The sequence below is a fragment of the Ziziphus jujuba genome, chromosome 12 (assembly GCF_031755915.1).
Source record: "Ziziphus jujuba cultivar Dongzao chromosome 12, ASM3175591v1".
Taxonomy (NCBI): Eukaryota; Viridiplantae; Streptophyta; class Magnoliopsida; order Rosales; family Rhamnaceae; genus Ziziphus; species Ziziphus jujuba.
This window is the reverse complement of record NC_083390.1, coordinates 3758797-3785761: the sequence shown is the minus strand read 5'-3', so window position 1 is coordinate 3785761 and position 26965 is coordinate 3758797. Positions and strand designations below refer to the sequence as shown.

The 26965-nt window shown below is 33.8% G+C and overlaps 6 protein-coding genes across 9 annotated transcripts; 4 read left to right on the top strand and 2 right to left on the bottom strand.

The window, feature by feature from the left end:
• Positions 1-61: 61 nt before the first annotated feature.
• On the top strand, positions 62-2523 carry LOC107428290 (uncharacterized). 2 transcript variants are annotated; one of them, XM_016038804.4, is made up of 5 exons: positions 67-452; positions 642-745; positions 936-1049; positions 1914-1997; positions 2225-2523. In XM_016038804.4, exons 1-5 carry the CDS (start codon positions 182-184, stop codon positions 2279-2281), a joined length of 630 nt encoding a protein of 209 aa, XP_015894290.1. In that variant the 5' UTR covers positions 67-181; the 3' UTR covers positions 2282-2523. The 2 variants fall into 2 exon arrangements, with proteins under 2 accessions (XP_048318776.1, XP_015894290.1); XM_048462819.2 differs by lacking the exon at positions 1914-1997 and having other exon boundaries at positions 62-452.
• Positions 2524-4253: 1730 nt separating this feature from the next.
• LOC107428273 (uncharacterized) lies at positions 4254-5914 on the top strand. Its single transcript, XM_016038782.4, has 3 exons — positions 4254-4567; positions 4690-4779; positions 4924-5914. The coding sequence occupies exons 1-3, from the start codon at positions 4520-4522 to the stop codon at positions 5869-5871; spliced, it is 1086 nt and encodes a 361-aa protein (XP_015894268.3). The 5' UTR covers positions 4254-4519; the 3' UTR covers positions 5872-5914.
• A 1641-nt stretch (positions 5915-7555) lies between these two features.
• LOC107428316 (arabinogalactan O-methyltransferase 2) lies at positions 7556-8950 on the bottom strand. Its single transcript, XM_016038838.4, has one exon. It carries the CDS (start codon positions 8708-8710, stop codon positions 7853-7855), a length of 858 nt encoding a protein of 285 aa, XP_015894324.3. The 5' UTR covers positions 8711-8950; the 3' UTR covers positions 7556-7852.
• Positions 8951-14834: 5884 nt separating this feature from the next.
• Positions 14835-16652, top strand: LOC107428317 (non-specific lipid transfer protein GPI-anchored 1). The gene is made up of 2 exons (XM_016038839.4): positions 14835-15544; positions 16153-16652. The coding sequence occupies exons 1-2, from the start codon at positions 15211-15213 to the stop codon at positions 16392-16394; spliced, it is 576 nt and encodes a 191-aa protein (XP_015894325.3). The 5' UTR covers positions 14835-15210; the 3' UTR covers positions 16395-16652.
• A 532-nt stretch (positions 16653-17184) lies between these two features.
• On the bottom strand, positions 17185-21991 carry LOC107428315 (YTH domain-containing protein ECT4). Of its 2 annotated transcripts, XM_016038837.4 has the most exons (8): positions 21638-21989; positions 21030-21127; positions 20803-20929; positions 20432-20490; positions 19829-20329; positions 18479-18952; positions 18120-18332; positions 17185-17618 (listed from the first exon to the last, which is right to left on the bottom strand). In XM_016038837.4, exons 1-8 carry the CDS (start codon positions 21945-21947, stop codon positions 17385-17387), a joined length of 2016 nt encoding a protein of 671 aa, XP_015894323.3. In that variant the 5' UTR covers positions 21948-21989; the 3' UTR covers positions 17185-17384. The 2 variants fall into 2 exon arrangements, with proteins under 2 accessions (XP_015894323.3, XP_024934040.3); XM_025078272.3 differs by having other exon boundaries at positions 19829-20490; positions 21638-21991.
• Positions 21992-22587: 596 nt separating this feature from the next.
• LOC107428272 (ranBP2-type zinc finger protein At1g67325) lies at positions 22588-26416 on the top strand. Of its 2 annotated transcripts, none has more exons than XM_060813303.1 (10): positions 22588-22738; positions 23282-23327; positions 23614-23729; positions 23873-24146; positions 24520-24590; positions 24874-24925; positions 25033-25142; positions 25387-25411; positions 25525-25676; positions 25780-25806. In XM_060813303.1, the coding sequence occupies exons 1-10, from the start codon at positions 22730-22732 to the stop codon at positions 25789-25791; spliced, it is 867 nt and encodes a 288-aa protein (XP_060669286.1). In that variant the 5' UTR covers positions 22588-22729; the 3' UTR covers positions 25792-25806. The 2 variants fall into 2 exon arrangements, with proteins under 2 accessions (XP_060669286.1, XP_015894266.1); XM_016038780.4 differs by lacking the exon at positions 25780-25806 and adding an exon at positions 25922-26416 and having other exon boundaries at positions 22589-22738.
• Positions 26417-26965: the final 549 nt, after the last annotated feature.

Here is a 26965-nt window from a genome sequence, read left to right as displayed (position 1 = left end):
TTTGTCATATCATATCCTACTTACGACGCAGACCATCGATTTCTGAACTGAGAGAATCGAGAGCGCCCAAATCACCGAGAAAAAATCTGCATAAGCAAAAAAGCTATAATTTAAGAAAGACACAGAAATATCCCCCAACAAAATAATCAAAATCGATTGAGAAAGTGAAAGAGGACCAGAAATGGCGTGCAGGACTGCTCTCCGTTCCGTGTTGTTAACGGAGCCGTGGCGACCCATTCATCTGAATCGGATCTCCGTTTGCGCTTCGTTCAGGATCCACGGGTCTCCGTCCCTCAGGCTGAGCGGCGGTAAATTCAGGACCATTAAGGGTCGAGATTTTCACCATGCGAGACGCACTCGGACCAGTTGCTCTCATAACGAAAACCCATCGTCGTCTTCCTCTCAGGACGAACAGGGTCCACCTCAAGAAGCTGTTCTTAAAGCAATTTCAGGTTTTGCCTCTCTACCCATTATTTAAAAATGTTTTTATTTTTATTTTTTTATTTTATGTTAAATGTGTAAAATTTATATCTTTTTTCTTCTTTTTTTTTTTTTTTTTTTGGATAAAATACTTCGTGCTCCCGAGGAAAGAGGTGTTTTTGTAACTTGAATTGACTTTATTAATGATATTGGATGCATAGAGGTGTCTAAGACTGAAGGGAGGGTTGGACAAACCACGAATGTTGTTATAGGAGGTACGGTGTCAGATGATTCTAGCAATGAATGGCTCACTTTGGATCAAAAGGTATGAAAAGTAATTGCTTTGCTTTACCCACTTAGTCCCTCCTTCGTTTGGTAACTTGTTTTTCAGTTCTTGACGCAGTATTTTTCTCTAAAATTTGGCATGGATTATTTTAAAACTTGTTTTTGTTGGCTATGATTTTTGCATTTGTAATATGGTTCCCAATTTAATCGAGTACATTTTAATGAAACAGGTAAACTCATACCCAACGGTTAGAGGGTTTACAGCGATTGGAACAGGAGGTGATGATTTTGTACAAGCTATGGTGGTTGCTGTTGAATCCGTTATTCAACAACCTATTCCTGAGGTATGCATTTTATACTGTTTGATTATACAAATTAAATTCTCGTGACCCTTTTTGCTGATTGATGGATTAAGATGCAAGCATTGTTTTTTTTTTTTTTTTTAAAACTCTTTTTTTTTTTTTTTTTTTTTAAGCAGAGTTTCTTAATTTTGGACTCGATAGAATTGATTATTTCAGTGACTTTTACTTTCTAAGGATTGCTCATTGTTCTCCTTTGTTTATATCATTTTATTAACAAGACAAGCTAGTTATATCTTGGCTACATTAAAGCGTTGAGTTATTAGAATGCATGTTGATGTTTAAGATGTATGACCTAATTTTGAGGTGGCAAATGAGATTAGTTTCGCCTTATACACTAAGATAGTTTGCTCTCCTTTTCAATGAGTTACTGTCATTACGGATGTCTTCAAATTTGATTTATAAGCATGTGGTTCTTTTTATTGTAGAATATAATTGCTTACTTAATAAGGAATATGCTTACCCTCAAAGGTTATAGTAGGAAGGCAGTGGAAAGTTGCAATACATAGCTGCTATTTGATATATTTTCTCAGTTCTCTAACTTATATTCGCTGCATTTGGCGGAAAGGTTTCTTTGCTGCTTTATGAACTTTTATTGTTGGGTGAAAAAAAAAAAAAAAAAAAACAAAAACAAAAACAAAACGGAAAAAAAAGAAAGAAAGATAATTTTCTTACTATCTCTATTAGACATAATTTAGGATACTTTTCCAATTCATTGTGCATATAAAATAAGTTGACAAAACCTTTTTGTTGTTAATTTTGAAGTGTTAGTGACATGTTGTTTCACATCTGAGCTATATCAATCAGTTGTTGATTAAAATTAGCATTTACTCTTACGGTTTCTAACAGGGCCGTGTGAGGCAAAAGCTATCATCAAGGGGCAAATATGTATCTGTAAACATTGGACCTGTTCAAGTCATTTCCAGTGAGCAGGTGCGTCTTTATATGTGTGAATAATGATTCCACACTCAAACCAGTCAAAAAAGAGACTAGCACATATAAGCCGGACTAATTATCAAACAAATTTAGAGTTAAACTGAGTCTCTTTTTAACCATAAAAATGGAGTAAAGTAAAACTGGCTTTGGCAAAGGGTATAGTGTGTATTTTGTTTCTTATTGTAGATGACGCTAATGACGTAGAGTTATATTGTGCTTTTCAGGTACAAGCTGTTTACAATGCCATGAGGAGAGATGATCGGATGAAATACTTTTTGTAATATGACTTTCCTCTTTATCTTGTACAGGATTACTAATTTTCTATGGCTTTTGAATTGCCGCTTTGCTTTTGTCAAATCCCCATCGAATCAGTATGGTTTTTGTTCTTCGATCAGTCATATGATGTTATAGGGATAAGAATTCATGGTCCAAAATTGATGTATCTACTCAAGAACGTGAGTAATTGTGTGTTAGAAACTAGGCAGTAATTATATTAACATTTTATTATCGTATTTATATTCTAGTACTGTTTTTTACATAGCCAAAACCATAATAACAATCCGTACAGTGAAAGATTTTACATTGTATGGTTTTTTCGATGGTAGTTTCTGGTTACAGTATGATCGAGCCATCCAGAATTTCTGGTAGAGGAAGCACGGTGAGTGTATTGTGAGATATTGGACCGACTGAGATGCCAATTGAACAAAATTCCAATTGTATAACTCAAATATGTTGACTCTTTTGTTGTTGGCGTTACTCTGGAGTTTGCACCTTTTAAATAATTAATTTTAAAATTTCTAAAAGAAAGTGGAAGGTCTAGGTGTTGCCAATTTCTCACTTTTTTTTTTTTTTAATGGTCTAGGCGTTGCCATGTGTCGCATAATAAAATGAAAACAAAAGTAATAAAAAAAGCTTAAAATGATGTACCAGTAACATTATAGGTGTTATTTAATCTATTAATATATCTTTATATCTACTTAAAATATACGTGTTATTTTATCTGTTTTAAAGATTTATCTATCTATTTTTAAATTATATTAAAATATTAACTGATTAAATAGTAATATTGTAAATTTATAGAGTATATATAGTGCCTCAAGCATTACTTTTCACATACAAATCCTTTCTTTTTTGTTTTTGTTTTTATTTTTATTTTTAACAACTGATTAGATTGCATTTTCACGTACAAGTCTCGTAGCTTTTTTGGAGTGTGGATGATAATATTTGGATTTGATGCTTTGGACCATTCTTTAGCACACCCAACCCACAATACAAACTATTTACTAGACAAATAAATAAAAATAGACCCATAATACAGACTCATAATTTCCTTCTTCTTTTTTCTTTTTTTCTTTTTGTCAATTAAAATTCATAATCTCCATTTGGTCCCCAAACCCCACAAGAAAATAATAATAATAATTAATTAATAGAAACAAAAACACAAAAAGAATTTTGAAAAATTCAAAACTATACTTGAACGGACCCTTTAGAAGAGCCAAGTCTGCTATGCTAATTGGCTTCTGGCATTATGTTAAGCATCCTATATTCGAATTATCAGATTGATACCGTTTTAAATTTTGATAGTATAATTTTTGTGTGTTCTTTCTAATTCAGTCATAGGCTGACATCAGCCTCAGCCTCAGTTTGCTCACCAAATCCCACCCATGTGGGCCACTCTTCCACCTCAGATACTAAACTAGTCACGCTCTCTTCAAATTTTAATTTTCATTTTTATTTTCTTGACTTCTGACTTAGCATCTTTATTAAACTAATATGTTGGTTGTTGCCATTTCATTGTTTCCTTCTCCTTTTTCCTTTTTTTTTTTTTTTTGTGGGTAAATTTTCATTGTTTCCTACTCTCTACTATCTTTTAATAGAGGGCAAGTATTTGTCAAATGTCGTTTATATATACTAAATACCAAAAATTACATGATTAACTACTTAAATAATTCACTTTCTAAGTCATTTAATTAAGACTTTATTAATAAATTATAATAATATCCAAGAATTATTTTTAGGACAAAATTGTGTAGATTTATATATATATATATATATATATATTGAGAGTTTTAGTAATTCATTACCAGACTAAACAGTAGCTTTAGCTATAGAAGTCCGTGATTAATGATATGAAAATACATGAATGCTTGTTCTTCTTTTTTTTGTTGATTTCATACATTATTTTTTATACCCCGTTGAATTAATCCGTTTCAGTTTAGGTTCGGTAATGTAAATCATAAAGGCTACATTTTGCTGAGCTAATCATAATGGCCATAACATCAAATAATTTGATTTATAATATTGCAAAAGCTGTCGTCAAACGGCGGGGCTTCTCTCCTTGTCGTGAAGACCAGAATAGTAATCTCATCAACTCCAAAGCAGCAATACGTCTATTATTTTACGAAGGCTTTGGAAGTAATACGTCAATGTGATAAAGGCTAAAGTCTTTATATCTACCCTCTCTCTGCTTCTACTTTTACTCTGCTTTTTTCTCTTTCTTTCTCTTGCTTCCTGGGAGCATGGGAAATAACATAGAAGAAAAGGTCGTCGTGAATGGCAAATTTAAGGTAACATTTTTTTTTTTTTTCCACTTTTCTGAGCTCCCCAAAATGTTTTTCTTTCTTGAATTTCCCTTCCAAGTTGTAACAATTCTAATCTTAGAGTTTCTCTGCTTTACTTCCACTTGTAGGACGAAGAAGATGGAATTGAGGAATTAGCTTCAGCTTCTCTACTAAAGTCACCAAGCCCAGATGGCAGACCAAGCAGCATGATTATCAATGTAAGTTCTATGTTATAGATAAACATAATCTAATTTGGATTATTAGTGTATAATCTTTAGTGGGTTTTCTTCCAACTTTGTGATTTCAATTTTGCCTTAAATAAAAAAGTGCTTTATTTGATTAAATTTCATGGAATTACACAGAAAGCACGCACGATGATCCCAGCTCACTTGATAGCTGAAGCCATTTCAACACTCCATGGTCTTGATCTAAGATGGTCAGGTCCAATAACACCAAGTGAAATGCAATATGTTCAGCAATATATCTTTGCCAAATACCCACAATATTGCAATGGTTTAGTGGAAGTGGAAGAAAATTTTGGCTATGATAATCTTTCTACAAATGAATACCAATCTTCTTCAGAAACCCCACCCCATGAAAAGTCCAAGTCTCCAAAAGGTTTTTCAGTGCCAAAAGAGTCTTCCTCCTTATCTTTTAGTAGTGTTCTTTCTGATCTTGATAACACCCAATTAGAGTCTTCAAAACTCCTCGACATCCTCACCAAGAAATGCTCATTTCAAGGGAATTTTGTTTCAATCCCTGAAGTCCAAGCTCGAAACCGAGCTTTGAAGCACTGTGGGTTAGCACAGGAGGATTACTTGGTCCTTTTCATGGCCAACTACAAAGATGCTATGATGATGATAGGAAAGAGTTACCCTTTTTTCAAGGGAAATTTCTATATGACCATTATTAACGAAGGGTTGGATTGCATTAGAGAATTTGCAGCTCAGAAAGAAGCAAAAGTAATTCCTGCACCAGAAACTTGGTTGAATCTGAGGATAAAAGGTTCACAGCTTAGTCAGTATTTCAGAAGGAAATGCAAACATAGCCCAAAAGGACTTTTTTCATATCCGGCAAGTGTGAATGAGACTAGATATTCCATGCATTGGGTATCGGAGGCACATAGGAATTCTTGGCATGTTCTTCTTGATGCAACAGGTTTGGTCTTTGGGGAAGATAGACTTTCTCTTGCTCTCCATAGGCCTGACTTTGTGCTTTGCTCTCTTAGTAATACTCATGCTCAGCCGTCTATGATTACTTGCCTTCTGGTTAGGAGAAAGTCGTTTGATGCTTTGGCCATTGCCGTTTAGGTTTATGAATAATACTTGAAATAATGAGATAAAATTTATATTATATGCTTTTGTTCTTCTGATCTATAATTTTTTTTTTTCCCCTTTTTTTTTGTTTTTTTTTTTTTTTGTTTTCTGGTTTGCGGCTTGCTCTGCCTCCTCTGCCTTCACTGTATTGTAATCCCCCACCATTATCAGTGCTATATTTCTTGTTTGACTTATGTACCAAACCATAATTGAATGGGTGAGATTGGGCCAGGAGAGAGTTATCATAAAAAAGATTTGGGCAGGAGAGCATATAAAGTCGTCAGAAGCTGTTTATATGTGCCACGTCATTGTTGATTCTAATGAGTAATATCATTATTTAAAAAAATATATATATATATATATATATACTTGCTACATCGGTATCTACCATATGGGAGTGAAGCTTCGGGCTTTATGCTTACTTCATTTACTTATTGTTTTGAGCATAAATTATAGTAAACTTGATCACGGGTTATTGATCAAGAAAGATTCGCAATCAAGGTTTGTTTTATATAACTATTTATTATTATTGTTATTATTTATTTTGCCATCCATCTTAATGTATATCGTTTGTCGTTTGTCAACTTCTATGGATTATTTACAACAATTTTTAATATTTTAAATTTATAATATTTCAAGTATAAATATAAATGATATAATAATTAAATCAATTTTTTTTTTTTTTATAAGTTTTGTATAAAGCTCTATATCAATAATTTAGCTTCACAGGGAGGATGTTGCCAATAGCAACATCATATACAATTGCTAATCGCAGTATCGTATGGACGATATTGTACCGGTGATCTATCTTTGTGATTCTTAAAGAATATCTAAATATATTCCAGGGTAATTCTATCAAATTATTGACAGAATTTTTTTTTTATTTTGACCTTCTTAATATACTTCTTTTCTCTTTTGATGAATATCTTATTGAAAGACTTTGATTGAACTACATATTATAATATTTGAAAAGACAAAAAGAAATATACTAGCAAGTAGGAATAACAAATCTATTGTTCTCCCTGGGAGAAGAACTGGATATGTCCAAGTAGCAACCATAAACAAAGAAAGAAGCAGTTTATTGATCCAAAATAGGAATAAACCAAAACAGTTTTATAGGAAAAAAACTTGGGCTGCTTGGAAGGAGTTGGGATATTTGGATTCCCAACCTAACCCAATGGGCAAGCTTAAGCTTTTACAAAAACTCCAATTTGAAACGTAGTCTTAAATTTCAATACTACCAAAATAAATTATTACTGCCACCTGTTTAATTAAAGCTAAACCTGTCCATGCGGAAACATTTTCTATAATTAGGGTCGAATCTTTTATACCTTATAACAGCGAGAGAAAAAACAAATAGATAACCTTTTTCTGAACAAATAATAATGTCTTAAAAAATAATAATAATAATAATAATAATAAATAGAGCTAAACTTAAAAATACAATTAATTGACAATATTTAGGAAGTTACATAGTACGGCGGATTCCTAACTGGGGTTGTCGTTGAGACAATGATTCCAAATTCTAATTGCTCATTTAAACAAAATAAATGAAAACAATCAAAGGAGCTCTCAAATTGAAAAACAACCAGAGCATCTGCATTTCATTTAGCAAAACGCTCCCATGGATTTGTTATTATGAATTATTAATCAGGTAACAAAGTCAAAAATATCGGCATTAGAAAAAAACTGTGTTCATATCAATATCTATTTTCAAAATTAACTTCCTTTTTCGCACCCCAAAATTACAGCTTCACTAATATCATCATTCTGCTCGCCACTTACGCCCCATGCGCATCTTAGAAAAGATACGCCCTAATTCAGAAGAGGTGCGTAGTATCACCCACTCTCCTCCATTTGAAAAATTCCAAAAACAAAACAAAAAAACAGTGATTCAATGTCAATTCTCACTCTCACTATCATATTCTCTATTATTTGGGAAGGGTGGGGGGCGTAGCATATCCAGGGGCGCATATTAGCAGAAACTAGCGCCACTTTGACCAGACAGGCTTACGTTAGCAGCGGAAGGAATCTCAAAGTGCCATAGCCTTCCCACCGCCTTGACCAAGTACTTCCGGCAAAGAAACTCCTCGGCAAACGTCTTCTCCACCTTCCGATCAACGTCGTGCAGGAACACGTGCGTCACACCCGATCCTTTCCTGTTCCTCGCCATCACTGCCGCCGAGTAGATCGCCGCCATCCGACCCGGAGCTTCTGGAAAATAGCCCCGCGGCGCGTCGATCATGATCAGGTCCCATTCCTTATCGTACACCTCCTTGGGAAGATTATGCAGCGCTAATCTGCACCCCGTGTTGCCACGTAGCACCGCCGTCGACGGCGAACAGAGACTTTCGGAGCGGTACGAGGAGAGGAGGCGGTCTGCTTCCCGGAGATGCGTTCGGTAGTTGACCGTGAATGCCCGGAGTTGTGGAGCGTTCTTGAGCACGGTCTGGACCCACTTCGGGTCCTCCTCGAGGAATAGCGTGGTGCCACGCGGATTGAACGAGGCCCACATGAACGAGTCGTGTCCGAGGCCAAAGACGAGGAAGTTGCAAGGGGCGAGGTTCTTGAGGACGTTGAACGAGACCTTGATCTCGCCCACTGATTGTTGCGGCACGACCTTCGACGTGGCGTAGTGGAGGATCGCTTGGAGTTGCATAGCCGTCGGCACGTAGTCGTTCGAGATTTGAGTTTTGGTGTTTGGAAGCGAGCACAGCTGTAACTTATCTCCGCCTCGGATAAAACTGGCTATCAACAGCCCCGCCGCAACCAAACAAGCCAGACTCATAACCAGAAACCATGGCCTCTCCATCACAGGATTTCGATTCTTCATCGTCTTTTCCCCAAAAAAATAGTAATAATAATAATAATAATAATAAAGTGAAAGAGATTTTGAATCTTTGTCCTCTGATGTGGTTTTTTTTTCTCTTAAATAGAGATGCAATTAGTGAAGAAAATGGAGCATTAGTGGGGGGTTTGGATAGGACATTTGTATCCTTCTTACTGTAAGGGTCACATACACGTTAAAGTGCAAAGATTTGTCCAGTTTTCGGTAGATGGTCTTGTCTGGGCTTTGACAGGCTGAGAATGTTAATTTGGATATTTCATATTTGCTCTCCCATTCAGGCTATCCATCGAACACCACGTGTACTGACATTGTCTACTTACCATATACTCCAAAACTTTGAATTCTTTTTGCCATTATGCCACTGCTATAATAGCAGGTTATTTTTCCCTTGCAGTAAAAAAAATAATAAAATAAAATAAATAATGCTCTTTCATAATAAAATGATTTTTAATATTGGTTTACTTAAAATGAAAAAAATAATTTTAATGGTTGCTTCCAGATATCAATTTCAACATGAAAATGGAGAAAGATAAGGTGTAGGTGTTGGCGTTATAAGGAGCGGCGACAAAATTAAAAAGGATTTGTCACCACTTCAAAGGTGGCTTTAGTTCAAACGAAATAATCAGCAACTCATTCTAAAGGAAACCCATTCTGAGACTGATTTCTCAGCAATTTTGATATTGATAAGCTAAATATAAATAATTTTTTTGGACTTGTAATAATTTGGCAAACAACTTTTTTGTAAATAAATAATGGGTTACCTTAAAACACAATCTACCACCGTTATCAATTATATATGAAAGTGCTAATTTAAAAAAAAAAATTAGGAAAATGGTTTTGTGGATGTCCCTTTCATATGTGCGAATATTATTTCAAGTTGGTCTTTCATGAAAAGTAATACTTGTAAAGAAAAAGAAGTTGCTTTGTCACGTAGTCAAAGTCTCCTAGGTGCATATTTTTACTTGAACATCAAAAGCAAATTCTAAATGTACGGCATTACAAAAAGGACTTTTGGCCAGTAAGAAATTATTTGAGTACATAAAAAACGTAGTTTTTTAAAGAAATTTCTTCTTGTACTAATTTATGTACATTAAATTGTCGATGAGAGAAAGAAAATAGTCTCCACCCTAAAAAAATCGATAAAGAAACTTCAACCCCAAAGTACATAGATTTTTCCAATGGAAGAATTAGAAATGTCAATTTTGCAATTTCTTCCACTTATATAAAGAAAGTAGGAAATGGGGTTGGTTCATTTGTAGAATTTGATCATTTTCTTTTGGAACGGTAGAAATAAAATTGGACGGAAATTTCAATTTTTTTTTTAAGGAAAACAAAAGGAGCAGTAGTTGAAGAATTACATAGGGCCTGAAAGCGCAATAAACGCCAAGAATGAAGGAAAGAAGAAGTCTAAAAGCACAGACAACGAAGCCAAATTGTTATTTTTTTTTTGTTTTTAATTTGCTTTGATTAATTATTTTGGAACACGTATCAGATACTCAAGTGGCTACTAATTATTTTCAGCAAAAAAAAAAATAAATAAATAAATAAAAGGTTTCCAATAATTAATTCTTTAGGACTACCATGGAACATGCACGCCCTCAAAAAACAAAAAAATAAAAAAATAAAAAAAATCTATATTCAATGGGAAATCAAGAAAGATAATTTATACAGCACTACTTTCCGAGCAAACAAGCAAACAAAAAATGAAAAATACATAAAACCACCATAGACTTGCACTAAGGTTTTAATTTGTTCCCTGCTTTGTTTCGGTTGCAATGTCCTCCCGAAACTTTGACACACTATCAATTTGCTATCTCTTTAAATTTTTTTTGTTAAAATTTGGCAAAATTGGTTGATAATATTGAAATGCTTACTCATATTAATAAACTATATTTTAAACAAAACTTTAAAAAAAAATTGCTGGAAAAAAAAAAAAAACACACAAACAATATGTTCTCCATATCGTTTTTAACTTTTTCATCAAATTGGACTAAAACAAAATTTTGTTTAAACATATTTTTTTAATATAAGCAAGCATTTTATACACTTGGCAAAATAAATAAATACGCAAGCATTTTATATACTGTCCAATCAATTTTGCCAAAGTATAACAAAAATAAAAAATAAAAATAAAAAGGGAGCAAATTCACATTATGTCAAAGTTTAGGAAGGACATTGGAAAAAAATAAAATAAAGGGAAGGAAATTGAAATATATTTTAATGAAAGTTTAGGGTAATTTTATTTGCTTTCTAAAGCCCAAAAAAAGCCCATATTCAAGGGAATTTTTTTTATTTTTATGTGATTAGTTACCAGTACATGGCCAATGCTTTATTTTATTGTTGTTTTGATATGGTCCATAAGAATATTACGGATATTAAAATATTTATTAAATTTATTAATCAAATGATATATATTAAGATATTATTTATTGATATTTTCATATAACTTAAACATGGATGAGTGAATTTTTAAATTTAAAAAATTAATAAAATATTATTATATCATTTGATATTTTATTTAATTAACAAATTTTTTAAATATTTTAATAAATTTAATATTATTTAATGTATAATTATAAATTGTTAAATATATCACACATGATAAGTGAAGCGGATACATAATGACATCATGATATATATTACCCTCTCATCTTCGAGGCCTAGGGTTATATATTTTACACAATATTTGTCCTACACCCCCTTTTGTTAAGCAAATGCTCCTCACCAAGACTCCTTGCTTTATTATTATTATTATGGTAATAAAAACTTCTTGCTTTGTGATAGTAAGTAATGGCACATAATTTTTTACCAATTATTACAGCTTTTTTATTTAATTTTTATCGTGGAGGTTAATGGGACAGTTTAAGAATTAATACAAATTTTTATTTAATTTTTTCATTTAATATGTATCATTGAGGTTAATGGGACATGACTTTTTTTAAAAATATATATATATATATATATATATTTTTTTTTTTTACCGTTGAAACCAACCTATGAATACAACAGACTCAATTTTTAAATTTTTTTCTTTTAATCTTCGGGTATATATATATATATATATTCTGAATATTTTATTTTAGTTTTATAATAATATTATAATTTATTTTCCTTATTATTATATTTTTTTTGGATTGATCAATTATTATTATTTTACACACTTATTTGGTTGTTAATTAATATAATCTTTCTTTTTATTTAATATATATTGTTTCTTGTTGAACTTAAGTACCAAACGATGATTGTGTGGATAAAAACTGGACCAGGAGAGCATATACAGAATGTCAGAGGCTGCATGTATGTGAGACGTCATTGTTGATCTCTAATTAGTTCATGCCAATTAAAAAAAATAAAAAAATGATACTTTATTTATTTTTTTCTTTCTTTGCCGGAAAATAAAAAATGATACTTTTTTTTTGGCTGAAAAAATAAAAAATCATACTTGCTATGTCGGCATCTACCGTATGGTATAACAATCATTACATTATTTAAAGGTAGTTACGTGCATTTAAAAAAGGTAATTACATAATTTAAAAAAAAAAAATTAAGTAATCAATTTTCAGACAGAGAGAAGATTCAAAGTGGGTATTGATTGCTATAGATGCTGAAAATAAAATTGGCACAAATGTCTGAAAAAAAGGAAAGGAAAATAGATAATTTTCTTTTCATTTTGTCATGTTGGAACACAAAAAGCAACAAAACTACAGATGAGTTATCGAAAACAAGAAAATTGAAAATGAATTGGCAAGGTGTTTGGACGCGAGAAGAAAAATGTCAGTGGGACTGGAATGTTCTGTCCAGGACACCTGTCAAAATATTTTTGGCCGGTGAATCTGAACAAAGCTTTCTATTTACATGCTTTTCATTTTATTTACTTTCTTCATTATTATTTATCCATAATAACCCACCAAAACTCTTTTTGCTGTACCGGCATATTAAAAAAAAATCAAGTTTTATCAAAACTAAAAATATGTTAAAAAATAAAATAATTTGACGAATTGGGGAGAAGTTTATGGCTTCTCATCTTTCACACATGTTTTTACATTCCGTGATAAAAGTTCTAGATCCAATAAAAATGGCATGAAGTAGGATTTCATTCACTTCTATCTTGTAAACACTACAGAGAAGAATAAAATAAGAAATAATGAATAATGAAAAAAGTTTGGCTGAGCCGCTGACTAGAATAAAATGAACGGCAATGAAACTTTGCCAAGAAAACTTAATTTGAAGTTCATAACGACTTTCCATCGTTTAGTGGGATATAATCCAAATATGTGGGTTTGATTAAATAGACAAACTTTGAAAAATGATACTTTTGAACTTTATTTTGGATAATTGATATTATTAGTTGTGTTTTTCCTAATAATTGTAATTATTTGAAAAAATGATTATATCTTCCACCATTAGTCGGTATTAAAATTGGAGGTTGAATATTCAAATTTCTATATATGTATCCATTCTAAATAATAATGCTGGTGTAATATTAAATGCATGGTGGGCATTGAAAGCATCTCCTATATCACAGTTCTTGAAAGGTAGTGAAAAAATAGAGAGAAAAATAAAAAATAATAGAGTGAAAAAATAAAGGGTTATAAAAAAGGTAAAAAAGCAAAACAAATGAAAGACAGGGTGGGGGTCACAATTTGCATGCGTTCCATTCAAGTTTCTCTCCCAATAAAAAGGGCTTAGTCATATGAGCCTACAAATTATGTAAATTGTCCGGATTCACCCCAAAAAAAAAATATATATATATATATATGATGTAAATTATTCACTCAATACGGTTGGATCCACTGTTAGATGCCCAAAATATATCACCTTTATTCTTTCATTTTTTCTAATTAAAAATTGAAACGAGATGCTTTTTTTATTTTTATTTTTTTAAAAAGAGAATGAGACGGTCTAATAAAAACTCTAACTATTCTAGTCCATCAACTACCACTGCCATCCACTGCCATCCAAAATGGAGCAGTAAATCTGTCCAGCTCATACATTTATTAGATCTCATCATGTAGCATTTTCCCATTATGGTCTGCTCGACACAAGTAGCCCTGTTATCAATTTTTTACTTCTGCATCTTACCTCCTCTTTTACATATAGAATATTTGAACAATATTTAAAATATTATTATATTAATGTTACTATTTAATTATTTTAGATTTATTAATAATTAAAATTTTAATAAAATATTAATATATAATATTTGATATACAATTTAGTATATTTATTTATGTATCTTTAACATTATTTTAGAATACTTTCGTATTTAAAAAAATATATATTTTTAACATATATATATGTTTATTGGTGAAGCATCTTTACATTGTTGCTTTTTATATTTAATTACAAAATATTGGATATGTCTAAAACAAATATAAATAATCATAAAATCTTTTTGGTTTTTAGTACTTTCCATAATTTACATCAAATTTTATTTATCAAATATTGTAACAATAATATTATTTATTCTTTAAAAAAAAATTAAATCGCAAACGAACAGTACATGCCACATCAATTGCTAAACAAAATTTGACGGCACTAGCCTAATTGTTTTATTTTTTGTTATCCTTAATCGAAAACCTTTTTTTTTTTTTTTTTCCTGTAATTTTTTTGCAACAGAAATGAGAAATAGTAGGCCCTGTAGAGTGAATAAACAAGCCCGATTTTATATTGGACCCAATTATTGGACTTGTAGTAATGAGCAATACTTTGCATCATCATCAATAAAAACATTGTCTCTTTTATGATTGGTCGCATTCCATCATTTTTATTTTTCATTTTATGGAAAATGGCCATTCCATCCCTCAATTACAAAAGCTACGTCATATTCAAAATCGGAGCCGTTGATAATCAATCAGAACCTAGGAGAAAATCATAGCCGACGAAACATGTGAAATCTAAGAAATCGAATTCGTATTCAAAATGTCTACATAAAAAGAGCGGTGCCACATGGGCGATTCACCAAACCACGTGTCTGCTAGATGGCATAAGTGTCATTAAAAGCAGAGGGCGGTAGCTGGTGCTCTCTGAACCAACTCGAAAATTTTCGCTGCGAAGCTTCACACACACACACACACACACAAAGACACACTCTGGAGAGGCTTTAACTGCCTTCCCAACCACCCCGATGGGCTTCCATTTAAAAACCTCGAGGTTAGGGAGGGCTAAGAGTTATTGTGTGGATGAGCGTGCAGATACTATTCATTGGGTCCCACTCCATTTCTACATTTTTCTTTTTTTTACTCTCCATCACCACCGTTCATTATCAATCAAGGCGTACGTGTACAAGTTCGATGCTTTGTGCGTATACAAAATCGAACAGCCAACGAAGGGAGCGAGCGCGCAAGCGAACGAACCCCATTAATTAATGAATCAAGGAATCCTCTCTATATATATATGGGCTTATGGCTTGGGCTGGTTTTGTATGGTAATAGAAACCTTGGTTTAGAACTGTTTAATTTCTTTGCTGTTTGTTTTCCGAGAAAATGATGAAGGCAGTTCTGTTATTGTTGTCGGTGGTGGGGTGTGGTATGGTGGGTATAACGATGGGTGCTGGGATAGAAGAGAAATGCGGATCTGATTTTCAGAAAGTCGCCGTATGTTTGAACTACGCGACGGGAAAAGCAGCGACGCCGACGAAGGATTGCTGTGACTCGGTGAAGGGTATAAAAGACAAAGACCCGGAGTGCTTGTGCTATATTATGGAGCAAACCCACAAAGGGAACGAGCAGATTAAGAACATGGGAATTCAGGAGGCTAAGTTGCTTCAGCTTCCTTCTGCTTGTAGCTTGACTAACGCCAGTCTCTCTGACTGTCCCAGTAAGTCCTTTTTTTATTTTTTTTCTATTTTTTTAAAAAAATCTTTGTCTCTGTCTCTTTGTTGAGCTTATGATCTATGTGGTTGGATTTACTTATATGCTGAAAATGTTTAAGAGTTAATGTGGATTAGACCCTTGGGAAGAAAGCAAAACAATAGAATGTTTTCACGTTGGGAATGGAGGGGTAAAATCGTAAATATGGTTCTTATTTTTATTTTATTTATTTTTGCTGATAAGAACTGTCTTACTTGCGAAAGCGAAAGTTGAGAAACGTAGTGTAGTGTTGAATGCTGTCGTGTTTGACCTTTCATGAAATTAATACGACACCAACAGGGGTTTTCCCAACTGTTTTTAGTTGCAGGTATAAAAGCGGGATAATATAGCTCTTTAAAAGCATTACTTCACGACGTCGTTTTAATTCAATGAACGTTAGATTAGAAAAAGTACAACATGTGTTAGGAAGATAACAGAAAATTAATTAATTGCACTGATAAACATATTTATCCCGTGTAAGCAAAATCAGATTAAAAGTTTGTTAGTTGGTTTGAATAAGTTTTCATGAATTAATTTGCTAACATGTGTCTCTTTTTGGTCTGCTGTATATAACAGAGCTTCTTGGTTTATCTCCAAGCTCACCAGACGCAGCTATATTCACAAATGCTTCAACACCAACTCCGGCAGCTTCTTCAACTACAACGACACCAGCAAGTACGTCGTCGTCAGAAAAAGCTGACAGCTCCAGCGTTGGAACTAATCTTGGACCCCATGTGGTCGTTTTGCTAGCAATGGCTATGGGTATCGTTTTTATTTCATTTCCTTCTTCTGGGTCTGCCTTGTTTGCTAGTAATTAAAAGGTTTGGAGGTGACTCTAAAAAGAACTAGTACTAGAGCACGCGAAAAGATTTTTCTTTTTTTTTTTTCTTCTGTTTTTTTGGGTCATATGGTTGTTGTTTCTTCCTAGACCGATCTCCTTTTGAGGACTCTTCGAAAAACATTTTAATCTGTATCTTTTAAATTCGTGTTTTGCTTTTGTTGACTTTTCCATCACTTTGTCACACCATCTTTGCCATGTATGCTTGGTATTGTTAAAAAGGTTTTCTTGTTCTGAATTGTATCTTTAAAATATCTTTTTGTTTTTCTTTTCTTTTTGTGGATGGAATTGGAAGGATGCGATGGTTCTTAAATTCTCAACTAATCCAGTAACAACTACCTGTCGTAATATCTAATTAATAATTGACACATCATGTGGATCACATTCACATTCATGAACACCTGTGCTGTTAAATAATGTTTTCATTTTATGACTATAGAGGACCTCGGATTTTTTGAGACATTTAATTTCATCCATATATAAGTGACGGGGGTCTTCGGCACCTAAATTAGAAATATTAAATAATTATAAAATTGTCATAAAAGTTGGAATTCTAAAATAAAAGTTGAACCGTGACAAATGAAAGTAATCAGTAAGTGAAAAGGGAAAGATCTTTTCGGTAAGAAAAATATGCAAACCCTGAAATTGTTATTCACTGAAAAGGTGAAGATTTAAAATATTTAAATTCCCAACGGAATTGAACAGAACGAGGATTTTACACAAAAGTTGATTTTTTTCATCAGTTTTGCATTAGGCAGCAAAGAAATCAGTAGCTTGAAATTATAGCTCTCACCCATAAATAATATTTGATCAAACAAATTAAATAGTTTCTAAATGTGAGTCAAATCATCAAAATGAGCAAGAGGGTAAAGGAAAATCAATTAAACAAGAGAAATGAGGAGCTCATAAAGTCACTACTGTCTAATTTTAAGCTGCTTAAGGTTCTCATGCGTTCTGGCTCGAAACAGCTTCAACAAAACTCTTGGGACATTTTATTTACAGAGCAATTAGAAAGTGATGTGGGATGTTGTAGTAAATTGACTCCAATTCCTGATGCAAAAACTGGGTTTGTTTGTTGGCTAACCTTCTTCTCCTGCAATGCTTTATGCCGCTCTTCATAAAAATCAAAATCATCTAGAATGGATGAATGAGCTTCATAATTCTTGAAAATGTTCAACATATCGATTCCCTGCTCCAGTTCCACCTGAATTTTAAAGACAAGAAGAAACTCTCTAAGAATTCTTACATGCCAAAATGTTAAATTTGTTGCTATATATAACACTGACTAGAAAAAAAATAAAGGGGAAAAAAAAAAGAAAGAAACTGAAGCCAAAACTGAAAATTTTAGGTCTTCAAAATGGCATTATGGAAAATTTATAGGTCTGCCCCTGTCATTCATGCCTATTATATGTGCACTCTCGCAAGTTTAGTTAATATGGCCATTTTTAGATAAGCAGACACATATAGAAATGTAGCAGAAAATATTATTGAGGAACATCTTGTGGTGTCTGGCCATTTAAAATCTGGTCAAAAGGAGTAACCTTGGCCGGTTAAAGCCAAAAGTTTGCACCAAAATGGTCCACAACTTAGCACCAAAAATGCCAATTACAGTCATAGTATCAATTTAGATTAATTTTTATGCTTTAAAACCATTTGCAAATACTAAATGAACAACCTCAAGAGACACTCCTAAATAAATTCTTACCTCTTGAGTATCTCTACTGTTGGTAACTGGCTTGTTGTCATTATCCTTTACTATAATGTGACGAAATTGACTGTTGGGAATATCTTTTATCATATGCCACTTCAAAGGGAAATGACCAGTCCACTTATCTTGCTGCCAATAATCCACACTCTTGTCAAAGTCAACAGGTCCTACCATCTCAGCCACTCCACAGAATTGGGCGCTAGCATTAACCTGTGCACATTGGAAGGACAAAATATAGATTACATAATAGCACTACTCTGTATGCATACAATTCCATATCTCAACTTTGAAATAATTAGAAACTCATTCGGAAGAAATCAATGATGCCATAAAGATAAGAGTGTTAAGTCAATCACCGAGAACAAGAGAAATATCGGACAATCCCTTTGTTGCTCTTTTGCTTCACGATATGCAGCATCTAATTTCTTGTTGCCACTTGGGGTGCTTGCCCAAACACCATATTTTATGCTCTTAAAAACGTTATCTTCACTGTATGACTTGATAACAAAGAACTTTGCATCCTGGTAATTGGTTGGAAAATCTACTTGGTTGTAAGACTTGACATTAATGTCTGCAGACATAGCATTCTTGCTTTTGTTCACAGTGGAACCATTTTCTGCTTTCAGGCTTTTTGGCTTTGACGCCCTAGGTCCCTTATTTTGAGCAGTAAATGTCTCTAGTTTGCCAGTGCAACTGCATAAACGATCTCTCAACCTTCCACCCTGTCTTGCCTCTGTGTGTACAGGCCATATTTGATGATGAAATCCTGGATCATAAGTTGACACATCTCCATAGCTACGACCTCCATTGTAACAGGGGTAACCTCCAAACTGGAAATTATACAAGATCCAAACCCTTAACATGATTCTTTTCGTTGGGATTCCAAAATGGTTTTGATAGTTAGAACATGTGTATATTATTGTATCTAGTTGGAAATGCTAGTATTTAATCATCAGAGAAAAGTGTTCTACACTAAATTGAATATGTTTTTAAAGCAATTGCTTCAGAATAAATGGGACATATGAGATAAAGTTTATTTAATGTGCAGTACACTTAATAATATTATAATATAGTGTAAATATTTAAAAGAAACACACCAAAAAAAAAAAAAAAAAAAAAAAAAAAAAAAAAAAAGAGCTCATAATGTAATTTAGAAAAACCCTGAGCAAAAGTATCCTCTATTTAGCTAAGTTCATTTGCATCATGTGAACATGGTGTGGACTCAGGACCGAGCCCATACAGGCAGGTAAGTTCTGGTATATAACCAAGTCATATTTACAAATATCATGCAAAGAAACTGCTATGTTACTCGAACATGGTGATTGATTGACACGATACTTAATTCTTGTCATTAATGGGAGGCAGAAGCATACGAACCTAATCCAAAAAGGAAACTAAGAAGAAGAAAGAAAGAAATGAGCAAGCTTTGATTCCGATGTGCATCTAAAAAATAAGAAAAATCTACTAATGATAACGACGTCATTTCTCCTTCTGATTATCACTCTAGTGCAATTAAAAACCACAAACTGAAAAACATCAAACAGCGGCTAGAACTAAATTTGTTTGGCAGAAACGATTGCATATCCAAGCCACATTTCCAAGTTTTCACCACTAAAAAAAAAAAAAAGGGGGGGGGGGGGGGGGGGGAAGAAGAAGAAGCTACATTTCCAAGTTGTAAGTTCGTATGCATGGGTATGAAAACTAACCATTCTTAAATTATTCTCAGGCAAGCCCTGCAATTCAATTGGTTTTAAAGAAGCTGCTGAAGAAGACATTTGAACTAATGAATTCTGCCCATTCAAGGGTTTTGACAAATCTGACCATACATCAAAACCCAATGCTTCAAATCCTTGTTGCATTAAACTTAAGCCACCAGTGTTTCTAAACTGGGTGCTTTCTCTAACAGAAGATCCCGATGGAGAACAGACAGATCTTTGCTGAAAGTGATCAACTTTTCCTCGCTGATCAAAGTTTAAAGGAACCTTTGCTTGTGGAACCAGAGGTGGTGAAGCAACAAAAGGAACACTTGGTGAAACTGGCTGTTGGCAGTAAGGTAGATCTGATGTAGGAAACTGCTGTGTAGAGTATAAGTCACCATGACCCCTTACGGATGGCAGCTGAACTGAGGATGGAGCATATGGTGCATCACACATTTGAGAGACGAACCCATAGCCATGGAGTAACATAGATGGATTTTGATTGATTCCCTGCATTGGTGGAGCACAAGGATGCAAAGAACCAAAAAAGAACAAGCAAGCATAAGATTGAATTAGTAGAATTGAAGGTGGAGAACAAAGGTCTATACTTACAGCAGAACCATTTCCCAAGCTTTCAGCATCATCTTGTAGAGGATATGTGCCACGTTTTCCTGTCATATTCTCTCAGAATTTAAGTCACAACCAAGATAACAACAAAGCAACACAACCACTTGAGTTATAGAATGACCAGTAGTAGTATCCCGAATTGAAGCTATGTAGGAGTTAAATTTTACCCACCCACATTAACTCATCCAAAGAGAATATCAACATAGATATGCAGATGACACATGTACATGACGTGGCTATAATAATATACAATATAAAAAGCACCAACTGAATATCATTGTCTTTGAGTTACACAAGGATAATAATACATGAATTACACTTGAGAAAACTAAAATCTAGAGTAAAATGTATCAAACCTCCAGGGTAGATCAACTGTGCCTGAGGGTGGTATGCATTGGTTGGGTGGACAGTTTTATGATCTACAATTTGTAACTGTCCCAATTGATCTGCAACATCTCTTGGATGAAAAACGCTAACAGAAGCCTGCAAAGAATTAACCACAATCTCATCTAACCCTTAAAAGTACTTCAGAGATTATCTAAAACAACGAACTAAACTCGAACAGAGAGACTTGAAATCATACTGTAGGAGGATTGGGAAATCTTCGTTCGTTCACCTTGTCTGGCTCACCATGTTTCTCTTTTGTATCTAGTGACAAGATGTTCAAAGCTGCAGGAGAGGCTACAATGCAGCACATAAAGTTAATCAAACAGCTGATAAAACCAAGATTACAAGGAAATTCCTCTCCAGTCTACTGAGTGGTAGACAGAGACACAGTAAGCATAAGTGATAGCCTGATAGGTGTTGCTTGCCAGTGAAGTAGGTTCATAAATTTTCCAAAGATTATGAACATTTTCTCAACGACAATGGCAAATGAATTGCATGCTATTCCTTCGAGACCGCTAGCGCATGATAAAGTTTCAAATTATAAACTTCGTACAGAAACATTAACTTGTTGCAATTTGCTAATCCTAAGCCAACAAATTTCTCTTAATTTCCCAAATGAGGACAAACATCAAAAATCATTGAGCAAGTGGGCAATGCACTTTTACTACCAAATACATTAAAAAATGAATAAATTACATCTCTAACATGAAGCAAAAAATTCATGTTACACAAACAAAATAATAATAAAGGTAAGGATTTTCGCATATACAATGAGAAGAATGCAAATTGCTTAGATTGTCGTACCAGTTGGTGTTATACAATCAGAAGTCTGTTGGGCTGTAGCCATGGATGAGAGAGACTGAATATAACTTAATACAAAACCTGCTCGGAATAATTTCGTTGGCGGGCAAACAATGAGGAAAAGAAAGAAAGTGTGAATTTTGTATTGGTGTGGGGTTTTTTGGGGAGTAATAAAATGAAGGAAAACAAAAGAGAAAAGCGAGAAGGAAAAGGAGGGTTCTAGGGCGTAGATAAAGAAATTATAGGATTGGATCGAAGTGTTTTGGGAGTGATGAGATGAACCGCTCCATGCTCGCTTAGACATATCCCTCATGCACTTGCCCGTTCTGAGTTGGCAAAACCGCACTCGTACACCTGCTTCCCATGAAAGAGGCCGTTTTTTCCTCTTTTTTTCTTTTTTTGCTAAGTAATTTTGTTTATTAAATTTATTTTTTTTGGAAAGTACTTATTAAATATATTTAACTTATAATTTTTCTGCCTAAATATATTTTTTATTTTTTAAAAATTATATTAATTAAATTCAAAAAAAATATTATTACTTTTGATTGGAGACTTTGAATTTGTGTTAATGGATTTAGTAGATAAAAATTACTTATATATATATATATCTTTTATAAATGGAGTTTCTCAATTTAATGAAAATTTTAATTCATTAAACAAATATTATAATTGGCCTTAAAAAAATAAAAACAATAAAATATTAAAAAAATAAAAACAATAAAATAAAAAATATACGCATACAACATATATATATATATATATATATATATACACACAAATGATTGATAAACGGAAATGTATTAAAAATAATGGATTTATCCTGTGCGGTCTGGATTGTTCATGTTACGGGACCCACAATCTCCAAATGGATCTGGACCGTTAGTTTCCCCGCCAAGAGATAAAACTCAGACGGAAATAACCGTATGCGAAAATCCTCTTTTTTAACATCTTATCGACGCCCCACTCTTCGTTCTTTTTCTATTATTCAATTTCTTTTATTATTATTTGTTTATTTTCGTAATTTTAGGGCATAATAGCATATCCAGTCGACGCCTAAGCAAAGATCTCGCTCTTTCGCTCAAACTCGCCGTCGCAATGTCTCAGGTAAAATTGTCTTCTATTTGCCCTCGATCTTTTTCTTCTCCGTTGCCGTCAATTCTTTTTTTAACTTTTGTCAAATTCTCAATTCCCTAAACGCCCTAACCCTACGTTTATTGAACTTGTTTGCAATCAATCCAGAAAAAAAATAAAAAAATAAAAAATAAAAAAAAAGGATTTGAAATTTTTTACCTTCTTTTTATTAATGTAAAATTCTTAAAATATATAATTTTTTTTTTAATTTTCATAAAAAAATGAAAATTATTATTAGATTTCATACTTCATACACAGCGCAACAGTTTTTCAATCTTGTATGTTATTCTTTTTGGTAATTAGTCGAATTGATTTGATTTTGAATTCAAAAGATTTTCTTTTTGGCACTTTCAAGGAGTTAATGTGCAAATGGTATAAGAGATCCAATTCAAATGCTTTTGCCGCCGTGAAAAACAGGCCTTAGGGTTTTATTCGTTTATTTATTTATTTTTAATTTGTTGGGGTTTTGAGGGGTTTTCGGTTAATTATGTCTTTTTTTTTTTTTTTTTTTTCCAGGTTGATAACAGAAATTCTTCAGCTGCCAAGCGTGCTAGAACGGACGGTATGCCACGCTCTTGTTCTATGTACACCTTACTCTACAAATCTGGATTAGGAATAAATCTTGCTCTGCTTTGGAATTTGAATTTCTTTTTAATTTAATGGTTGTAGTGTGCCTTACTTATAATTGCAACCGAAATCAACTTGAATTCTCTACTTGGAAATTTAATTGGGATCATAGATGGAAGAAGGGTTCGACTTTATCGGCTTCCAATGCCACTTTAAGAAACTATCGTGAAGCTTTCTGGTTTGATTGAATTGACATGTAACTGTAAACATGATGTTTGCAGGTAGTCGAAGGGAAGATGACTGGACCTGCCCTAGCTGTGGGAATGTCAATTTTTCATTTAGGACAACATGCAATATGCGTAATTGCACTCAGCCAAGGCCGGCTGATCATAACTCGGTAACTCAATGTGACAACTGTCCTAAATACTAAATCCCCTTGCAGGATAGAATGAATCATATCTGTGCAAGTTACTTTTTAAGTTGGTCAAAGTTGGTTAATGTGTGTGTTGTTTAACTAGTTAAAGTTGTTGTCATTTTCAGAAATCTGCTCCCAAGCCTGTCCAACCCCTGCAAGGTTATGCATCATCTGCTCCTTACGTAGGCTCTGGTGCTCCCTCTTCAATGTACCTGGGTGTGCCACCTTATGGTTCTTCTATCTTCAATGGATCTTCTATCCCTCCCTATGATGTTCCATTTTCTGGGGGATCGGCATATCATTACAACTATGGAAGTCGGCTATCTACAGGCAGCCCCTATAGACCTTTGCATTTGTCTGGACCAGCACCTTATTCGGGTGGATCAATGATGGGCAATGGTATGTGAGGTGTCTTTTATTCTGCCATGATGATCCCTTTTCTTTTATATATCTATATGTAATCCAGCTGTGGCTACTTGTTTTTAGTTAATTTCCTCATGTATTCTTCCTTGATCCTACTATTGGCGTAGAAGCCTCTATTTGTAACATTGAATAAGAAGTTAAATAACTCTGTAAAGTGATTTTATATCCCTTTTTTTTTTTTTTTTTTTTTCCTTTAATCCCAACTATTGAATGGTCTAAATTCTACCAGTGTCGAGGCACATGGTGAAATATGAAGATGACTAGTTACGATTAATCATCTCTCTTTGTTGTTTCATGTTATGTTAGTGTCTTAATGGTGTGTCAAATTCTTTTGTTGTCTGTTCTACAGGTGGGATGTATGGTATGCCACCCATGATGGACAGATATGGTCTTGGTCTGCCCATGGCCCCTCCTACTATGGTATGTACAAGAAGTTTATGCTTACTGTTGTCTGTTAGAATTGAAGACTAGGATTCATATTTGCCAGACTTTATGTTGGTTTTCCCTATTGGCACGAGGTGCTCTGGATGCCAATGGACACTTTCTTTTTCAATGCTTAGTATGATTCATTCCTGTCCCCTCTCCTTGACCCCATGATGTGACGGACACTCATAAGGATTATATGAATTTTACTCTCTAATTGGAAATGTTTGTTAAATGTTTTTGTGTTCAAAGAATTTGAAAGAATGGAATTTTTCCACAGGGACCAAGGCCTAGTTTCTTTCCAGATGATAAATCTCAAAAAAAGACTGCTGGTCAGTTATTTAGACTGGATGTACCTTCCCCCCCCCCCAATTAATGCTCATCATTATAAGATTTTTGTTAACTAATTTCATATTCTTTTATTTTAAAACTTATTTAGATGCCACACGTGATAATGACTGGACATGCCCAAAATGTGGAAATATCAACTTCTCATTTAGGACTGTTTGCAACATGAGGAAATGTAACACTCCAAAGCCTGGATCACAGGTCTATCCACTCTTTCCTCTCACTTTCTTTTTAACTAAATTTAAAAATTTTACCACTGGTTTCCATTGATACAACCATATTATGATAGTGATTTATATTTCAAATAGAGACTAGACTTCTAGTAGCTTAACTTTAATTTATTTTCTTTTTCCCTCTGGACTTTTTTTGCATGTTTAAAAAACATTCCTTGCTGCATTTATATGTTGACTTGTCTGATGCATGAGGGGTTGTTTCTTGCATGCAGGCATCAAAGTCAGACAAAAATTCTAGTAAGTTTGATCAAGCAATCTACATCTGCCTAATTGGTGTCTTTTACCTTATTTAACAGACAAATGTTGTATTTTTGTTGTAACATCAGTTCTGATGTTTACCTTGCTTTCAGAACAAAAGATGCCTGAAGGTAGCTGGAAGTGTGAGAAATGCAATAACATAAATTATCCATTCAGAACCAAGTGTAACAGACAGAACTGCGGAGCAGACAAGCCATCTGAGCCAAAGAAGTCCCCTTCGCCTACACCAGAAGAGAACGATCAGGTTGGTAGTGTTGCACATTTTCGTATGTCCATTTCTTTTGTGAAATTGTTGTTTTTTTTGGTTAGATATGTACGCATAACAATTTTTAATATTATATTTTTAGAGCTATTCCTAATGGATCAGTTGCAAAGGTTATCATTTTCTGTCCTTTCTCTTTTTCTGTGTCTTGGATTTTACCTGAGCTTTTAAATTTCTTTCCCCTCGTTCCTTTGCATACTTTAATTTAAAATTGTCTACTGTTCCAGTGAGTACTAGGACATATTTGAGGGTTGAGAAGGTCCAGAGTTGTCATCCAGCGATGCTCAATATGGGTGTCTGAAAGTCAGTCTTGTCGTCCTCATGTTGCAGCGGTTGTCAAGTTACTCAACCTTCTCGTGATTGTGTCAAGTTGTTGTATTAACTGCGGTGGTATTTATGGTCTTTGTGGATGGTACAATGCATCTTGTGTCAGCCAGTATGATCTGGCAAGAATTTTACAGGTTGGTTCTGGTTTCTAATAGTTAGGCCATGTACTTTTGGAATCTACTCATCTATTCTAGTGGGCATGTTACCTTGCATTTTAGAAATGTTACCGGTGGCTATAAGGTTGCTGGAGTCTGCACTTTTCTGGTATTCATTGATCCTAAACTGTCTGTATGCTGTTTATAGTTTTAAGATGTAGCTAGATGCATCTGTTAGAACTAAATGAAGGTCTCAACTCCCAAATCTCAATTTGATCTGGTGAATCTGCATGTACTGTCTTTCTTGGTCTTCCCAATTTTGACCTTTTGAATCTGCACGTACTGTCTTTATTGGTCTTGTGTTTGGTGGATCAAGTATGGTTTCAAAATGTCTCTAGGTGATTACTGAGGCGTCATCTTCGACTCAGTTTAGTTCCTGTTGTTGAATGAGGGTCTTTGCCTTAATGGAAGGGGAACTTTTGCTAACTGATAGGGAGAGGCCAATGCAAGAAGGGTAATTAACAATGGAAATCCCAAGTCAACTCGGTACCGTTTGCTTTGTCTATGAGTGAATCAATCAATAATTTGACACTTGCTTCTTAGGTTTTAGATGGTCCCTGCCTTTGTTTCCCTCTCTTCTAATAGCCATTCCTCAACTCAAATCTCTTTTAGCTTTACACTCTAAATGGTTGCCTCGGTGTTGATCTATATTTTGCGCTGAAAGTCTACTGACTTTTACAACCGAAAGTAAGTCAATGGGTCGAAAATTTTGAAAAAATTGTTTCAAGTTTCTCAAAGTTTCATGAGCTACCAGGAGTGTTTTTCATAATTCATTTTACTTTGGCGGAT